General features: G+C 53.6%; 4 protein-coding genes across 4 annotated transcripts; 3 read left to right on the top strand and 1 right to left on the bottom strand.

The window, feature by feature from the left end:
* Nucleotides 1-9,482: 9,482 nt before the first annotated feature.
* On the top strand, nucleotides 9,483-10,017 carry BDZ83DRAFT_213404 (uncharacterized protein). Its single transcript, XM_060501722.1, has one exon. The coding sequence runs from the start codon at nucleotides 9,600-9,602 to the stop codon at nucleotides 9,978-9,980; it is 381 nt and encodes a 126-aa protein (XP_060367416.1). The 5' UTR covers nucleotides 9,483-9,599; the 3' UTR covers nucleotides 9,981-10,017.
* Nucleotides 10,018-11,708: 1,691 nt separating this feature from the next.
* Nucleotides 11,709-14,063, top strand: BDZ83DRAFT_572688 (dual specificity phosphatase; the record flags this gene model as incomplete). The annotated part of the gene is made up of 1 exon (XM_060504539.1): nucleotides 11,709-14,063. The coding sequence occupies one exon, from the start codon at nucleotides 11,709-11,711 to the stop codon at nucleotides 14,061-14,063; it is 2,355 nt and encodes a 784-aa protein (XP_060367415.1).
* A 252-nt stretch (nucleotides 14,064-14,315) lies between these two features.
* On the top strand, nucleotides 14,316-15,050 carry BDZ83DRAFT_213395 (uncharacterized protein). Its single transcript, XM_060501721.1, has one exon. The coding sequence runs from the start codon at nucleotides 14,568-14,570 to the stop codon at nucleotides 14,949-14,951; it is 384 nt and encodes a 127-aa protein (XP_060367414.1). The 5' UTR covers nucleotides 14,316-14,567; the 3' UTR covers nucleotides 14,952-15,050.
* An 898-nt stretch (nucleotides 15,051-15,948) lies between these two features.
* On the bottom strand, nucleotides 15,949-18,209 carry BDZ83DRAFT_613335 (UAA transporter). Its single transcript, XM_060507752.1, has 3 exons — nucleotides 17,614-18,209; nucleotides 16,727-17,520; nucleotides 15,949-16,639 (listed from the first exon to the last, which is right to left on the bottom strand). Exons 1-3 carry the CDS (start codon nucleotides 17,844-17,846, stop codon nucleotides 16,407-16,409), a joined length of 1,260 nt encoding a protein of 419 aa, XP_060367413.1. The 5' UTR covers nucleotides 17,847-18,209; the 3' UTR covers nucleotides 15,949-16,406.
* Between the last annotated feature and the right edge of the window lie 460 nt (nucleotides 18,210-18,669).

Raw genomic sequence — 18,669 nt, 5'->3', positions numbered from 1 at the left:
TCCTAATCGGACACGGGACTTCCCATATACGCCGTCTACGAAGACTACTACCTACTCTGTTTTCCACTTGTCTGCGCCCTCGCCAGCGGGCGGAAAATTCCAGACACTAGTAGACGTGAACCAGATTCCGGGGATATGCTAGGCCGTGGCTCGAATTCGTATGGTCTCGATTTTTGAATCTTGGACAAGGACCCTTGATTTCCCGAGTCGTTTAGGGAGGCGCCTTTCTCTCTCTCTCTCTCTCTCTCTCTCTCTCTCTCTCTCTCTCTCTCTCTCTCTCTCTCTCTCTCTCTCTCTCTCTCTCTCTACCCGAGCAAGGTTAGCTAGCTTGCTCTTCTGACTACCTTTTGCTTTTCGAGCTTGATCTCACCGGAGCGGGCTGCTGGAGAGACTTTCTGGAGCTACGTGAGAGGAGAGAGGGGCGATTGGGTCCAAGGAGGGGTCCCATGAAAGAGAGCTTAGCTCAGATGTGGCATATTCCACCACCTTCACCCAGGTTTCTACGTCAGGCAGCAAAGAAGAAAGACCAGCAGAACGTCCAGAATATGTCTTGCCCGTTCCCCCTCGTGTATTGCGCGCAGTGCCGGGCAGAAAGAGGGGTTGTCCGGCCGTGGATGACTCCCTGCAAATGATTGTCGTGATCGGGTTACAGATGTCAACCTTAAAAAAAGAACCAACACCATACACAATACACTACACCACAGAGTACACAGCAACAGCGCAAGCAAGGCACTGCCAAAGTAGAGTTTTTCAAGCAGTGGTGTTACCAGGAGAGTGGTTTGGTGTGGTGAGAAGGTTCAAGTGGACGCATCAACAAAGGTCAGATGTTCCTTGCCTTGCCTCGTAGTCTCGGGCAGCGGCGGCGGCGGCGGCAACGGACGAAGGACAACTGCGTCTCAAAACGATTCAACAGCGACGAGGGCTAGGATCACGTAGCGGAGGGAGCGTCCCGGAAACAACTGCCTCACTGCCCGCGCCCCAATATCATGCCTCGCCTGGGTCGAGTTTGTTGGATCTCGTGTGGCATCATTACCTATGGTGCCATATCTTCCTCGATGGATTCCCGCACAAGCAGGAGTCGCCAATTACCGTATGGGCGATTGCTTGGATTGTTGTTCTCAACAACTCACGTGCACAGTCACTAGGGCGACGTAGTTGTGAACGAAGTGGACGAAAGATGGACGCTGAAACAGCATGTCGCCGGTTTCGTGTCCGTGCCTGTGCCTGGGGGTGTTGTCTCCAAGGGGGCTGGGGCTGGGGCTGGGAGGGGGAAGAGAGAGAGAGAGAGAGAGAGAGAGAAAGGGACCACAGTCATGCTGGCAAACCGCGTGTTTGATCTGCAACTTCAAATTTGGCGAGAGAAAAGTGTCAAACTTCTTTTGGGATGGCAGACGACAGACAACACAGACAGTACTTCAACGGAGCTGAGACGAAGAGGATTCTCGACCAAGAAGAGTAGAGAATCTTACTTGAGAGACGAAGACCAACGAGTGGAATGCCGTCCGGGTGGCTTCAGTGTCGTTTGATAATATGTCCCGTGGTGGAACGATTGGGATTCCGTTGCTGTCAACCTCTGACGCGGTATCTGTTCGAAACCGTAAAGGTGACGAGGCCCAACGCGACCCTCAACGGCAAAGAGCCCAAGGCTAGGAAAATGGAAACTTGATGGAGAGTGCCGTTGTACGTATCTGTACACTATATCTGTGGTCCAGCGATGGTGATCGGGCAGACGTGGGTGAGATAGAGTTGGCTGCAGGGTTGCAAGGAGCCGCAGACAGAGGGTAGACAAGCCGGGATGGCCCGACTAAGGTCTGGACTGGAAAGGAACGGTGAATGCATGATGTACAGGCGCCATGTCTGCGTGTGCCTTTCAAGGCTGAGCAAGCAGACGCGGCGTGCGCTGTGTTGCTGCAGTGCTGCGTGGTCGATGAGACGAGATGGAGACGGAGGGCAGGAACGATCCCAGTGTCGTCTCCGTCTTTACAACAGCCAGCGTGAGAACACGAGGCTCTGACGAGGCGCAAGTTGCAACGACAAGAGAGGACTACAATGGGCACGTTCGCTATTGACCCAGAAGTTGGAAGGGCGGCTCAGGGCTGGCTGGTCAATGCCTACTGCCTGAACGTCCATCTTGCATTGCTGGGGCGACGGGGCATCAGAATTAGGAGCAATAACGTAGTCTTTGGGCCAGGCACCGTCCTAAAACGGCAATGAATTTGAGGCTCGGCTGAGCAGGGCCCCTTTGGCAAATTAAAACGGACTGGGGGGGGGGGGCTTTCAGAAGTTCAGACTCTCCAGACATGGGTGCGCGTTGTTGAAGAGTTGAAGCAGAGTTCCGGCGTAGATTGATATTAGGGAAGACATCCGAAGACGGTGGAGATGGCAGGTCCAAGGTCGTCGAATGAAGGATCGAGATCGGGCGGAGATATTGTCAAGGGCCTTGATATACACTAGGTAGAGACGTGAACGCGAGAGGTTCGCCTGATGGTCCAAGGTCCTTCCCACCCGTGACAGCATGCATAGCGTACCGTGTCGACGGACGTGAAGGAGGGGGGGGGCACCGGTTGGAAATGGGGGGGGCTTGACTTTGAATGCCTTATTGATATTAACCGTTATGCGTTGAAGGGAACGCACGTACTCTGTACGCGCTGGCACAAGGTTTTGTATCTGTACTAAGGTTACGCGTCGCCCGGTATGCGTGGACCGTACGGAACGAAATGAGGTGACGGTTTATTTCGGGAGGCCGGGAGAGCTAAGCCCACCGACCGAAATCGCGGACGGGACGGAGTGGGCGGGAATGGCATAGTTCGATGCGAACTGGATGATGTGCATCGTGCCATCGTTTTCATCGCGCACGGGTGGGGGAAGACGGAGACGAGAAGCTTGTCGTGCCCTTTTGCGCCTGTTGTTTCTTCGTAATGCTACGGATGGTAGTGACATGACTGGGTAGCAATGGACACTAGGTTCAAACAAGATTTCTTGTTAGATTACCCGGTGTTGCTCGATAAGATTTGGATGGGCGCTGGAAAAAAAAATGTACTCTAGTTTCTGCTCATTCTCATTCTGAGCCGGCGAGCCCTAAGCTGATGAGGCTCATCATTAAACGGGAATTCCGAACGAGGCTTAAACTGGCACTGACTTGAGCATGTATCAACGGCCGGCCGTCCTTTTGCAGATGAGTCCGGGCAGCTAAAACCAGCCCCGGATTTACTGGGCAGAAGGGTCACACAGACTGTGACCAGGGGAAGGGGTCTGGGTTAACGACATTTGAGGGTTCTTGAGGGCCCCATTTCCTCTTCAGGTGGAAGATCTGCCGGGGCGCCAGTGGCTCGTTTTGAAACTTGGAAGAGAGCCCTGGAGCAGTAGAAAGAAGCAAGAATGCTTGCTCATGGCAGGATTGTAGCTGAGGCGTGGAGAGAATTGATAGCAGACGTAGCCTGTACTTAGGTAATAAGGAGCGGTGGTACGCCGGAAAGGGTCACCTGCAGAGTCGTAATTTGCGGAAGATAGACGCCCAAAATAGACGCGGGCACGACGCATGCTGCAGTGAAGAGGAGTGAGTGAGTTGTGAAGAAAGATGATGGAGCAATGCCGCATGCGTACTGCGGTAGGTAAGTTGAGGGAAGATATGGCAGAATGGGATGTTCCCTGTGGGAAAAGAGGGCATGGGCGTATTGGCGGGATGAACAGACCGACTTTTCGATATCCCATCCTTGGTTGCCCTTCCCGTGCATCTCCTTTCGCGCAGTTACCGCTCCTCCTTTTGCCACTATTTTGTTACAACAGAGGAAACTGGTGATCACTAGATCTTCTCTTTCTCCTTCGCTCTGAGGAAGGGGGCCTGGCTGGGTTTGCGGTGATCAGGGCCCCGGCCCCTGGAGACTCCATTCTTGCGCTTCTGGGCCTGCCTTCCGAAGCCGAGGTGCTCGCCAATGTTTCTTGGTGTTTTTTTCAGTTTGTTGGTGATGAAGACTGCACCTCAGAGACGAAGTGGACGTGGTTGCCAGCTGGCGGTGATTCTCCTTCTCAGTGTCGAGAATCCGGCCAATCACAGCTCTGGCGCAGGTTGCCGCTGCCACTTCTTTTTTCGGACTCGCGGGAGTGGATCAAACCCAAGGCGCACACCCCCTGACGATTCAGGGGGCGTGCGATCCCTGTTCGTTTCAGATTCTGCCAAGACGTCGAGGAAAATAGCTTCAAATTTCACGCCAAGGGCCCGGCGCTCCCAATCTCCCGTGCAGCGCCAGATTGGAAAGCTGCAGGATGTGGGGGCGGCGACTCGCGATGAGCTCGTTTCTCTCTCTTCGGAGTAATACCTCTCGTGTGGCAACACTGTACGCTTGCACCCTGAAGAGGCACCGCAGCACAGTATGAACGAGGCGAAAGCCATCTTGAATCATTTGCTGCTGTGCTCCTTCAGCGGGATGAGCAAGCCAAAAAAACAAAAACAAAAAAAAACGGCCATAGGGAAAGGCTCTCATAGTCCAAGACCAAGGCCACAAGAGTCTGCAGGGAAGCCAGATCGTACACTTCTTCGCTGTTGTATCCGTACCTGGTCTCGTGATCACACTTTGTCGCAGACTCGCAGGTCGTTTCCCGCTAACATTTTTTTACCGAGTTTTATTTTCCTGATCTACGATCGCGAAATTGCGATGAGCTGCTCCAAGTCTGAGAATGTTTTAGGGATGGGCTGGCTGGGCGCGCGCCGTGTTACGTTGCCGCTTGCCGAACGTCTGCCGCAAACATGGCCCTGTTGCGTTGCGAGCGTCCAACCCGTTGTGAAAAAAAAAAAAAAAAAAAAAAAAGAAAGGATGGGGGTTACCGCCTGGAGTTCATGCGGTGATCCAACAAGGGGAAGGGGGAAAACAGGAGGCTCTGCTTGTTGTTCAGGACCACAATGTCGTATCAGCATCCGAGCGTTCTCTATTTTCTCCGTTTTCCATGTGACCAACGCGTCTAGGCTCTTCAACGTCAACGTCGTTTCTTTCAACTGCTTTGTTGTCGCGATGATGCAAATGATGACGCCGGTGTCCTCCCCCCTCTTCTCCCCACCATCACCGCCGTTATAGTATGAGCCGGGGGGGGGATGAGTGAGTCAATACATGGGACGAAGAGGGACGGTGGATATTCCATCTATCTCGAGAGAGATTGACGAACGGTGAGCGTGGGTAAATAGAGTACCACACATATACGAGCCGCCGGCTATAGTGTTCCTAATTCTGGCAAAAGGAAGAAAAAAAGAGATAATATCGATCATTATGGCCGTCCCTCCGTCAGGTAGAGGTATCATCCATGGAGGAGCCACGATGGCTCTGCCCTGCCTCGGCATCTCCCATACGAGGACGCGCAGGGATTTGGCCGGCGAGACTGGAGGAGGGATGTCTCTGGTTGTCAAGAACAGGATTTTCGCCCACACTCAAATGAAAATGAGCAGTTCAAAGGAAGAAAGGTTCCCTGACAAGACAACCCGACCACCCTTCCACCCCCCAGTCTATCTCTTGGTGCCCCCCCTCGGTTTCTCTTTCTCTCTGGCCGGCCTGCCGGCCTGGGAGACTCTGGAATGTTGCCATTAGGTGTGGCTTGTCAATCTTGTCTCTGGTTCCTAGTATTGCCACGAGGTCGGGGGGTGAAGGTGTCGATCGAATTCCCTAGCCGCTTTCAACCTGTCAAGCGATAAACCTTGGGTGCCAGCTGGGAGATTGGCTTTTTTTCTAAGATCAACCCACCGGAAAAGAGAGGATCTTTTCATTGGACTCGTGATGATGAGCCCTCTCTGTTCAAGAAAATGTAGCGAGCCGTCATCCAGTGAGAATTGTGAATCGGAGTGACTGGCAACCTAATCCCTGGCAAGACGAGGGTCTCAGAATGGAGACGAACGTTGAATTTTCCCACGGGACTGGCTACGACGCGTCTCCCCCCTCTGCTCGGTCAGCCGCCGACAGATGAAAGCCTGTGCCTATAGAAGTGGGTGGGCGGCTCTTTGTACGTGGTACGGGATATCCGTAGTATAGTTCAAACTGAGCCTGAAAGACGGAAACCTCCATTTTCGTTCGTCCAAAGGTCCCTTGTTTTGGGAGAGAGAGAGAATGAACTCGATGGAGAAGTTGCAAAATCTAGATTGGGTGCAGCTCCATAGTGGCTCTTACCGAGTTAGGTAGGGGGGCCCATCATTGTCTACGGATACTGAGCACTATGTACGGTACCTGTTTCTCACAAATGAAATGAAGGTCTCCATCCTGTCTGCCTGCCTGCCCGCGCGCAACTGAATACCGCAATTGGGGGTCCGGCGGCGAGACCGAGGCAAGAAGTTTGGCCTGAGAAGTTGAAAATAGTGAGAGAGTGGACTCGAGAAGAAGGAGAAACTACAGGCGGCCGCAGCGTTTCGTTGCCGCCGAGGGTGAGGAGCCACAAAGAAGGCTGTGTTCAGTCACGGCGTGTTCAGAAGGGCAAAGACAGCGAAAGGAAAGGCGTGTATCCTGAGCATGTTTTGGCGGCTAAGGCCGGAGCCGCGGAAGGGTCACAAAGGGCGGCGGCGGCTTTTTTTCTGCTCGAAAAGATGGTGGTTCAAACTGAAACCGGTGGTTGGCTGGTGATGGCCGCATCTAGAAAAGGGCACGAACGGGCAAATGCAGGCTGTGGCAGTGACACGTCGCGCAAGCCGTCGTCGCGGCAAGAAGGAAGGGATGGTCTTCTAGGTAACTTCGTGAGTCCGTAGGTAGTGACCGCAGACGCACGAAGTATGGTTCAGAAACATCATGTTCTAGACTGTGTACTGCGTAGGACAGCTCAAGTCGGTGGGCTTGGTCTTAATGATTGAAGACCCAGTTGGATATTGGTCTGGTTCACCAGATCGGCTACATGTCAATTGTCAAATGAGAAAGCACGGTCTCCGATGATGATGTTCTATAGTGGGCTTGGAATGATGGAATGATCTGCAATCGACATTTGCCAGACTGACTCTCCACGAACCCACGGGAACCCACGATCCCGGCCGAGAGTCAGTCGGAATTTGCCCACACAAATTTGAGTGGAGGGTATTTTGGGTTTTCGTGAGGAATGTATTATGGACTGGAATTGCTGACTGTACAGAGCACACGAATATCCGTACTCCGTGCCACCTGGGCAAGGAATCCAAGAAGCACAGCACCACAAGGCACAAGCAGCACCAGAGTCTCGGTATTTCGTTGCAAGGGTGGATGGGAAGCAAGCCAGGGAAAGACAAGCAAGGGGAAAAAAAAAAAAGCACAGGACGCCAGGAGGCTCTCGCCTCCAGAGATGAGCCAGCCTCTGCGCCAAAAGTAGCAGCAGGCAATAGTAAATACTGGGAACGGCTAGGGGACCCAGGACGAGATCTGACAGCCCAGAGACGAGGCCGCCGCCGAGGGCAGGACAGGACGACGGCGGCTGTCCGGTTACAGAGTTCAGACTCTTTTTCGATCTTACCGCCTCAGCGAAATAGAGAGCAAAAGACGGAAACCTCCATTGGGTAGGGCAATACAAGACAAGGGGGGTCGGGAGTTCGCGCTGGCACTCGAGGTGCTAACAGGAAACATTGGTGGTGATTGGGCGTTGCGCACCGCAACTTTGCGCCCAGTCCTGGCGGCGTTGAGCTATGTTCCTTTTTGACATGCCTGTCATTTTCCTTCTAGTCTTTGCATTACTCCGTATGGTATTAAAGATTTCCGTATTACAGGTACAGATGGCTTGAGAGCCCGTGTCTGTAGTGTGTATGATCGCTGTGACCGTTTGTGTGTAATAAGTGTGTGTGTGTGTGTGCGTGTGATATGTAAACCTGTCACTGCATATCACTGAGAAGCCAGCTTGATAGGTCGGTTTGGAGTTCTCAGGTCAGCAATTTCAAACACATGGCGTTCTTTTCGTAGTGAAGTGGAACAACCAACGCATACGAAGGAGGTGGAAGGGCAGAGAGGTATTTCGCTGAGCCTTGAGGCACATAGACACACACTAAGGTAGAGACTGAAAGTGAGCCGGAAATAAGCACCCATCAATCGAAGACGGAATCCCGCCGCCACTGCGATGGCGCATTGCTATTCCTGCGTGTATGTAGTATGTATATGTTCCCCTGGCAGATCTCTTTCCTGTCTGGAGATTGCGATGCGGCACCAACGCCGGCACCAGCTTCATCAGGGACAAGAACCCCAAGCAGTGGCGAGAAATGACGGAACACTTTATATGTGCAGCAGGCCAGCATCTTTAGTGTTGAATAGTTTCTGATCGACAACTCTACCTGTGTGACTACAACTCTGGGTGAGGCAAGCAACGGCAACGGACAAACAGGTATACAAACGGATACGGGATACACATTGGATAGATCCATGAGCCCGTGAACCATGAACCCGGACCAGCAATGGTGAAGACTGAAAAGGCCGAGAGGCAAAATGGATGAAATGAACTGAATCCAACCAGCCAGGTACGTACCGAGGCTGCACGGCAGCAGTGACCGAATTGGAACTCCCCGGCGTGCCATTGGTCCAAAATTGGCGCCGACCTCTAGACGACGGGCGACTACAAGGCGCATGCACGCGACTGGGACTGCGGACCTTTTTTTTCCTTTCTTCTTTCTCCATTCGGACTTGGTAAGTTGGTCCTGAGGGTGGGCTATTAATAGACCCCGGTCACGTTTCGCAAAATACGCTCCAGTCACGACGAAGCCCCAGTGCCCCACTCCATGGGGAGACCCAGGTACACAGGGACTCAGGGGATCACTCGCAACAAGCCCCAAGCCATAAACCCCACTTATTCCGTCCTGGGAAGTGGTGTGGTTGGGCGGCTCCACTTGCGCTGGGCGGCCACTCGCCAATCCTCTCTTTCCCTCTCACACACACAGCAGGTGCGCACCACACACATGCTCTCTCCTGCCGCCTTCTCAATCGCGGGGGACCACAGAAACTTGCACGAGAAGAAGGAGGACTTGGTTGAATTGGTGAATTACAAGACCAAGCTGACAGAGATCTGACTCTGAGAGACATAGTGAAGAGGAGGGTCCAGGCCTAGAAGCCGGTTTTGGGCCAGTCATTGCCGTTCCTCTGCATCTTGCAGCGCAGCAGCCAGCGGCAGCGGAACACCGGATTCTAGCCTTTGCCCCTCCACCCTCGTTTGCCCATCAGCATCAGTCAGTCCAGACTCCAGACTCCCAGCCAGACAAACGTGCTGATGTTCGGTTGCCTTCTGTGCTGCTTGTTCTCTGCATATTGCAGGTGTCAGGTCAGAGTCACCACATTGTGTCCGTCTGTCCATTCGTTGCAGCGACATGCCGTATTGACGATGACAGAGCGGGCAGTTCGATACAGACTACTACTCTGATAGCCCGTGGACAATATACTAGGCTTGGTCGCGCGATGGTGCCCACGGCTCTAAAACAACAGCAAATCAACCCAAGGACGGGCACCAGTCCAAGTCCTCGTCAATGGCGGCGGGCTAGTTCACGGCTCTCGCGTAGTGACCTCCGGCTACAGCCTACGCCCTCGCATACTGGAGCTAAGGGGGTAGCGCTTGCGCAGACGAGGCCGTAGACGAGGCCGCACTAACAAGTCTCGATCTGACCCCTCCGCCAGCCAGCACTACTTTGTTTTGTCGAGATGGGTTCCATCTTGTGCCTGTCTGTGCCCGGTGCCTTGCTCTCTCCTCCTCATCTTGCCTTGCCTTGCCCTGCCTCGCCTTTGCAGCCTACCTTACTTGGGCTGTCTTCACGTTGTAGGTATCCATCCATACTCCGTACCCATACGCGCGATGGGTTCTGGACAGCATTCTGTGACAAAAGGTGCTGGCCGGTGACCAGACAGGGAATTCTGTCACTTGCATCGAGTTCTCTCCAGTCTTGTCCCGTTCCTTGCTCACTCCACTACCTTAGCACTGAGTACTCCGTACGGGTCCAGACTTGCCAGTTGCTGGTGGTTTTTGTCCTCTCACCGTTTTACGTCTACGTTGTGTGTCGACTACTATGCCAGATACATTGGTGAGAAGGGAATAGGTAGGGTATCCGTAGTCACTCTTGAGAGATCCAATGCTTGGTGTTCTATTCGTAAATTGCTACTTAATGTGATCCGTACTTTACCTTGACCTGAGAAAACAAAAAGGTAGGTACAGGAAGGGAAAAGGTACGTCCCTTGGTAATCCTTACCACCCAGACACTTTTGCTAGGTGAACCTCAGACAGAAGGCGACAGAGAGAGGGGGGACGAGGCATGGTAAGATAGGTACGTACCGAGAACCAGCCGCAGCGGAGCCTAAGTGGAAAGGCAGGAAGTGCAAGGTAAGGTTTCCATAGGTACCTCTTGCCGCATGCTTCCCCCCTACGGTACCTTGGTCTCTACTGCACAGTACCTTCCTCCGTAGTATCCCAGGGAAAGGAAGGACCCCTGCCCTGGTCGCCCTTCGCCCTCAGCCAGCAACTTGATCCTGGGCTGGGGGGACCCTCCCACCACCCGTTGGCCTTCCTTGAGACCTTGACCAGCATCTCCAGGCCAAACCTAGCCCGTCCATGTTCGACGAGGGCAACTGACTGGGCGACGGACGGCTTGTCTTTCACTCTCCGCTTGGTTGTCGCTTGCGTGCAGGCCTTCCTTCACCTTCAGGTTCTCACGTCTGCACTCTCTCTGCCACGGCCCACCCCCCTCCCCCCAAAGAGAAAGAGCAACAGCAACAGCAAGAGCCCCAAGGGCCCCTGTCCCTCTTTCCTTCCCCTTCCAGTTGTTGGCCCATCCCCAACTCTACCTTACCTGAGGTACTCTCTCGAATCCTTCCCACGTCCGCCATTCACCTCAACTTTCAACCACTTCACGTCTCTCTTCCACCATTTTCCCTTCTTCTCACCCCAATCCCAAACCACCACACACACCCCTCTTCTCTTATTCACCACCTCCCCTTATTCTCTATTCTACGGATACTCTGCCGCCTTTCAATCCAAGCAAATCCAATCCAGCTACAGTATCCTTCTTGCTTCAACCACCTTACCTTATACTCACCTTACGCATACCCGCCTGGCGATTTCTATGCATCCGTATTGATCGGACCGTGCCACATCTCTTTCCCACCAACAGCATGTGCTAACCCCGAGCCGCCGTTTTCGTCGTGACCACTAGCCATTGTTTTCTCTCTTCTCCATTTCTCTGCCATCACCAACCAAACTTGCTACTCTTCTTCCCCTCCGTCCTCCTCTATCCTCCTTCCTACCTCGCGAACCACCACGACGACGATCATTCTAGTACTCTTGCCCACTACCCACCAGGGCCCCCGCCGCATACGAATACTCGACTGACCTATTCCTGTCGCGAGACTGGTCACCTGCCCTGCGCACCCTGCGGCACCGCCCCGAGTACGAGGAGGAGTTAGAGAACAGAGAGACACTTCGGTCCTGCCGAGAGACTTGGACCACCACAACCACCCCGCCGACGACGAGGACACAAAAGCATCCACGGGATTCAGCAGCGCTGTCCTCCGATCTACAATCAATCGCCCGCCCGCTCGCCTGCTCACCGGCCTTTTCTTCCCATTCTACAAACTTCAATCGCGACTTTCGCTCCTTCCACGCCAAAGGCCGCAACCATTTCTTTAATCATTACGCCAACGTTGCCCCTCGCGGCCTACACCGTCTCGTCCCCCGAGACTGCCGCCAACACGTTTCCCTCGCGCAAGAGAAGAGAAAGAGAGAAGGGATTCGGGCAGCCCATTCAAAAGGTACACAGAACCATGCCGTCAGCAGCGGCAAGAAGGATCTACGAAGATCAAATCCCCTCTTTCATGTCAGTCTTCGATCTCGACGCAGAGACAATCGCTGCTCAAGAAACCGTCACCCTCGTCGACCCCAAATTGATCGAGATGGAGGCCACCGGAAAGCCCTTGGCCAATCCGGTCCAGTCCTTGCGACCGACCATGGATCACTCTCACAAGCACCACGACAGCACCTCTACTCAAGCCTCTGAGTCTGCCGAGTCTTCGCCCACAACGACGCTCTCAACAAGCGACTGCTCCCCGCTCTCGGACCCGTCCCCTTCATCATCCCCCGATTCTCCCGTCAACTTGATACCCCTCAACTCCTTCCCGGCCACATCCTTTGGCGGCCTTGGCCCATTGTCCTCAATGAACACCATGTCAGCGGCAGAAACCACTAGCTTCGGTCGTCCGATGACGTCCCCTTCGCCGCGTCGTCCTAAGAACATGAAGGGACTTTCAATTCAGCCGCCTTTCATGGGAAACAGCGCCTCAACACTGGTTTCCGAGCCCGCATCGCCCTCCTTCATCAAACCAACCATTCCAGCAATGAAGCGCAAGCCTAGTCAGCTCAGCCTCAAGACTCAAACCTCAGATCTGGTCATGCGAAACACCCTCGAGATCCCTGGCACCCCCGGCATGGCTCCCATTTTGCAACGACGAGCTCTCAAGCACTCTACTTCGTCACCTCACATGCTGCCCTCGCTGAAGTCTGCGACTTTTGGCCCTCCGGGTGGAATGACTTTCCCCAAGGTTCTGGAAAGAAATGAGTCGGGTCTTTCAGAGTTTTTGAGGCCGACAAAGACTGGCATGGGTCAGTCGTTCGACACGACAATCGTTGAGGAGGATTCGCCCATTAGAACTCAGCTCGCGAGCCGCGCCGCCCTCGACTTCGAACCCTACCACGAGAACGAGAACAATGAGGACCAGAAGACGCCGGGTTATCCGGATGGCCCCATTGCAATTTACGAAGACAACGTCTACCTGTACTTGGAGCCGACCGCCGACGAAGCCTCCAAATTTGACACCGTCATCAATGTCGCGCGGGAAGTTAACAACCCCTTCAACTTCTTGCCCAAGTCAGACGAGGTCATGTCAGACTCTCCAGCTGTCCTCAGTCCCATTCCTGACACAGCTGTGTCAAACGCTAGCTTTTCTACCGCCTTTGAGTTCCCGACCAACGACAGACCGGAAACACCGACAACACCCAAGGCCATGTCATTCTCTATCAAGCGCCCAGAGTACATTCACATGCCCTGGGATCACAACACGGATATTGCGCAGGATCTGATGCACCTCTGCGAGACAATTGAAACACGGACGAAGGAGGGCAAGAAGGTGCTCGTCCACTGCCAGCAAGGCGCAAGTCGATCCGCCAGTCTTATTATTGCTTACGGCCTGTACCGCAACCCTGAGCTCAGCGTCAACGACGCTTACTACGCTGCCCAGGAGAAGAGCAAGTGGATCAGCCCCAACATGAAGCTCATGTATTGCTTGCAGGATTTCCAGAAGCAGATGTCGAAGAAGAAGACGTCACCCGGATCAGCCTTCCGCCCGCGCACAGGACGCAGCCCTACGAAGCACCGCCTGACACTCTCTGCAGACGCGGCCATTGACATCGCACCCAAAGAGCCTTTGACGGCTCCTCTGCCTGGAGAGAAGGAAGGAAGCTCTGGAAGTTCGAGCCCGAAGAAGGGCAGCCCTACCCGTGCCAGAGGCCACTCAACGCCCGGCAGTCAGCCAATCTCGCCTGGTCCATCTTCAGCGCCATCAAGCTTCTCCTGGTCAGAAAAGGAAAACGACGATTCTGCCAAATTTGGAAACTTTGACGTTGATCGCTTGATGCCTTTCAAGCCTACGCCGCCAGTCTCGGGCCTTGCACCTCCATCGTCATCATCGTTCTTTGCCAAGCCGCCGCCGTCGCCTGGCCCGCCCCCTTCTCCCGGATTTGGAGCTCACCGATTCGGCCCTGCCACTGGCTTTGGATTTTCTAGCCTGAACCTTGGCCCATCACTGGAAGGCGAAGAGGAAGTTGCAGCTCCCAAAGATAGACACTTCATGGTTGGCGCGGTTCCCGACGACGCGGCTCTCTTGTCACCCCGGGCCGAGACGATGACGAAGAACCCGCTGCACGACTCCAATCACGGATTTCCAGGCATGCAGTTTGTCGAGGTTCCGCCAACTCCAAGCGAAGGTCTGTTCTCGCCTAGAGAAACAATGTTCCCCAGGGATCCTTTCTACCCCTTCGGACGCCCCACCCAGGTTGCCGACCCGCGCAGTCCGCCTACAAAAGGTGAAACGCCAATTGTGAGGTCTATTGATGAGCTGCTATGACCGCAGCCAGGACGGCACACACCGCCACTAGTCACTAGCACCAAACGCCCCGGGACCGAACTACCTCGGCGGTACTCGGCCGAACTTTGACTATTGTTGCTATTTTTTGCGACATGGACTAGTCAAATACACGTGCATTGCGACGATGCATCGACCCTCGTTGCAATCAATACGAAGTTGACGGACACCGAGGCCTTGGACGATATCCGAAACAAGTGCACGCCAAACAGACGAGCATCTCGATTTGTCAATCGGTCAAATGTCAGTTACATCGTCAATGGCAAAGGACCGATCAGGAGGACAACAGTGGAACTCGCCAACCATTGTGTGGGCGTGCATACTTTCCAAATCATACGAACACCAGCCAAGCTCAATGGTGCACCCACCTTGAGTTGGCGTCTCTTTTGTCGATTTCAAGCCTTTTTTTCAGAGCGCAGCGAGTGGCGAAATAATTTCGTCACATAACCACTTTGCGGAAAAAGTACCCTACAACCATAAACCAAAATGTGTAATTTAGAATTGCGTCCTCACAACGCAAATATTGAAACGGAAAAGATGGGAGACACGTCTCATCGCTTGGACATGGACAGTCAAGGACAACCGGGGATCGGCCATCTTTCTTGCAATCGTTTATTGGCGTGCCCACTTTGGACGAGGGAGTTGGAAGGGATTTTGGTACAGGCTTTTTTACCTCATGAGGCACTTTCCCAACGGGGGCCGGCTCACTTGGAAAGAGGGAACGGCCGTGAGGAATACTCACAAAGACACCATGCTATTTTCTTGTGTTTGAGGCTTGGGTTTTCTTTTTCTTTTCCTTTCAATGCGGTCCATCTACGGATGAGTCTGCCGCAACGCATATGGAGTCCAAAGGAAAGTAGGAGAGGATGAGACGAGGATACCATAACTGCATGCATGGATGGGGTGGAGGGGGAGCGAGGTAGATGAATTGTAAAAAACGAAGAGCCATACTAAGTATGCATTATCAAGTGCTTCTGATTGTTACCATGTGAATGTGATGCTATGTACAAGTGATTCACACCAGTACAGCAAGGTGTGTGTTAAAACCTAACATCTTTTTCATTTCTTGGTGGGCAAGGCGCTAGACTGTACAAAACAATGTTCAGAGACAGAGCTCACAGGCGGCGTTGGCAATGTCTCAAAGCTCCCATCCTTGTCTTGATATGTAAAGCGTTGTACTTGTCTGACGTTCAACGTCTCTACAAAAGTACCTCACAGCCTCTACATCGTCAGGCTTCTTCTATCCACCCTCCTATTAGTCTCAGCGGCGTGTGTGAGTGGGTCAACTTCTCGTCTTGCTACATTTGTGTAGATGAAGGAGTTCAGGTATGTCGAAGGCGTAAAAAAGTGTGGATTACAGAGAAGCAGAAAGTGAGATGGAGACGTGGGGGTATTACAGAGAGAAATAATGCGAATTGTTTTGTCTTGCTCTCTTTCCCCCCCTTCTTGCATAAGAACTGGATATTGAATCTTCATGTCACTTGCGCGCGCGCGCGCGCGTCTCTGTGTGGTAGGTAGTCTGGTGCTGGCTTCAGGGTTCGGTGAAGGGATTAACGATGAGTGATTTGAGCGAAAACGTTGAGAAATCTCCATCTGTATGGTTCAGCTCATGACATGGCGCGTTCGAGCCGAGAGAACTTCAACAGAGTGCATTTTCCGGATCTACGTTGAGCAAGACCTTTACCGTTTTACCTCTTGAAGCACTCACATACATGGATACATTCATTACCCTCGACCCCCCTCTCTTTGCTACTGAGAAGAGAGACGGGAAGTATCTTAGTCCGTGAGGCTGGAGAGACGGGGAAGAGGTTGAAAAGCATTGGTGAGGCGATTGGATCAAGATTCATCATACTCAATGTCGAAAGAGGAAGAAGATAAATCGTATATGTATAAATAAAAGTCTCAGATCTTTCAACTTTACTCAGTGTATGTCTATACTAGGAATAACGCCAACCAAACGCCTGCCTCCGACTTTGAGGCGTTTCCTTTTTCAAGTCTTTTTGTACGATGTCTTGTTATTTACAGGCTTTAGAGAAAAGGGTTGGTTGTTGCTTTTTTCCTGTTGGGGGCCCCTCCGAGAAAGAAATGAGTGGTCTTTGTGATGGGAACCACAGGACTAGTGGGGTTTTGGGATGTCTCGAAGAGAACGAGGAAAGTGTTTTTTGAACAAGAGAGCGGGATCCAAAGCTTGATAAAGAAGTATGAAAAAAAGTAAACGGAAGAGAAGAAGAAGTTGCTGCCTTGTAGTAAAGAGCCCTCTCAAAGTAAAGGTGCCTAAAACAAAGCCAAGCAACCTTGAAAGGGCATTCCTTTCTCGTTTTACATTTACTGCGTCTTCCCAGCAGCCGCCGCGCGCTTCGCAGCCTCCTTGGCCCTCTTCTCCTTGGTCGCAATCTGCGCCTCGGCGCCAATGGCGCCAAAGACGAGGGAGACGCCGGCCCACTGCATGCTCGTTAGGCTGTGGCCAAAGGCGAAGACGGAGAGGGCCATGGTGACCATCTTGCGGGTGACTGTGACGGTGACGAGGAGGACCGAGGAGAAGGTGGAGAGGGTGTAGACTAGGGAGAAGAAACGCAGTGTTAGTAGGGTTGGGTTTACAAGTGCCACGAGGCAGAGAAAGTGTCACAAGGAAGAGAACAACATACAGATGAAGACCTGGCCGACGGCGCCGCACGCTGCGAAGCCGAGGACATCCCACCACACGGCGGGGTACCGCGCCATGAAACCCAGCGCGGCCGTCAGCTCGCCCGCGCTGCCGGCGACGTCCATGCCTAGGTACTCGCCGAGACCGGTATGGACGAGCCAGGGGCTGAGCACGAGGTAGCCCAGCGTGACGGCTGTGCTCATGAGGTTGTTGGCGCACATCATCTGCGGGCCGGTATACCCCTTGAAGGTGCTGAAAATGTAGTCCTGGGTGCTGTTGGTGAGGCCGTCAAAGAGCAGGTTGATGCTGAGGAGGAGCATGCCCCAGGGCATGTTGGCGTCCGGGTTGACGACGGACTTCTTCTTCTTGCTGCCCGAGTGTAGCGTGAAGACGGCGACGCCGGCCGTGACGCCCGCGACGACGAGATACTTGTACAGCGGGTATCGCTTGCCAAAGAGCGTCGTGTGGAGGAGCATGACGGGCACCAGCTTGCAGGATTTGGCGAGCAAGAAGGTGATGTAGTCAATGTGCGCCAGGGAGGCGTAGCCAAAGGGCGAGGCGAGGGAAGAGGTGACGGCGACGAGGGCGAGGGGCACGACGATGCCGCGCGAGGGGAAGACGGGCGGGAGGGAGGCGGCGTTGCGGGAGGAGAACCAGAGGTAGAGGAGGCCCGTCGTCGCGGCGAAGAGGGACTGGATCGTGTTGAGGAAGACGGGGTACTTGAAGACTTCGGGTTTGGACGTCGGGCCGTAGGGCGTCGTCGTGAGCTTCTCTTGGAGGTAGGCCCATGTCAGACTGTGCGAGGTATATTGTCAGCAATGCGCCGGGCGAAGAGGTATTCGGGGAGGCCATGGGACTAGGGGAGTCAAGAAAGGATCGAGGACGTACAACGAGGCGTAGATACCGCCCACAGCAATCAGGATTTGGAGCGCGCCGGCCTCCTTTGCCTCAACAACCGCAGACGCAGGCGTAGTGACAACCTTGCCATTGGCCTCTTTCGCAGTCACAGAAGTTGCAGCTCCATTGCTGTTGCTGGGCGTCCGCTTGAGAGTGTCCGCTTTGCTAAAGTATTCGGACGATGTCTGTCGACAGATAGGCGTGGCCTGCTTCGAGCGCGCCATTGCGTCGCTTTGTCTTTTTGGCCGGGGCTCGATTGGCACGTCGTGTTACGAAAAACTGTTGTCGAAAGACGGGAAAAGAAAGCTCGAGAATGGCTGCGCGACTCGATACTCGTTGAGCGTAGACGGTGGACGCGCGTAGCTAAAGGGGCGGAAAGGGAGCCGGGGAAACGAAACACTGCAAGGGAGCGACAACGACTGGATGCGAGGCTTCTAATAATGCAAGCTCGAGAGGAAAAAAAATCGTTTGTTGAAGAGAACGAAAGTGCTACGAAACCTCGAGCTTGAGCAGCAGCAAGATAGACACCCGAGATGGAGATGTGGACACGGAGACAAGCAGATGCAGACAGTAAACGTCAAAGGAGCAGCTGGGCAAATGACAGGTTGGCTTCATCCCAAAATAAAAATAAGGTGGACAGCTTACCCGTTGCATCTTTACCCCCCAGGTGCCCCCCGAACCACACAACCCACGCACACCACGCTGCACCCTTTCCGCCCAAGCCTCTTCAGGGTCCCTCCCCTCCACTGCGTGCCGCCGCCCTAACCTTATCAGGAACCAGCCCAGCCCGGTGTCTCCTCTCCGGATCGGCATTACAAACACTTGCCCCCAAAACCCCGCTTAACATTGGCCAATCACATCATGATCGCAAATTCATCCTGGAAGCGATTCGACACCTTCTAACCGCCCTTCTCAGCCTATGCTTTGAGTGAATGCCTTTGAAATTGACCAGCTACGTTTGAGGGTACCCCAGTCGATAGAGACAAGAACGCCATGGCTGCACCTTTACCATTTCCGATGATTGGACACCACAAGACTGAATGCCAT

This window comes from Colletotrichum acutatum (genome assembly GCF_030867785.1).
Source record: "Colletotrichum acutatum strain CBS 112980 chromosome Unknown BDZ83scaffold_25, whole genome shotgun sequence".
NCBI classification, from domain to species: domain Eukaryota; kingdom Fungi; phylum Ascomycota; class Sordariomycetes; order Glomerellales; family Glomerellaceae; genus Colletotrichum; species Colletotrichum acutatum.
The sequence above is the reverse complement of the archived record's forward strand: the minus strand, read 5'-3'. Positions and strand labels throughout refer to the sequence as shown.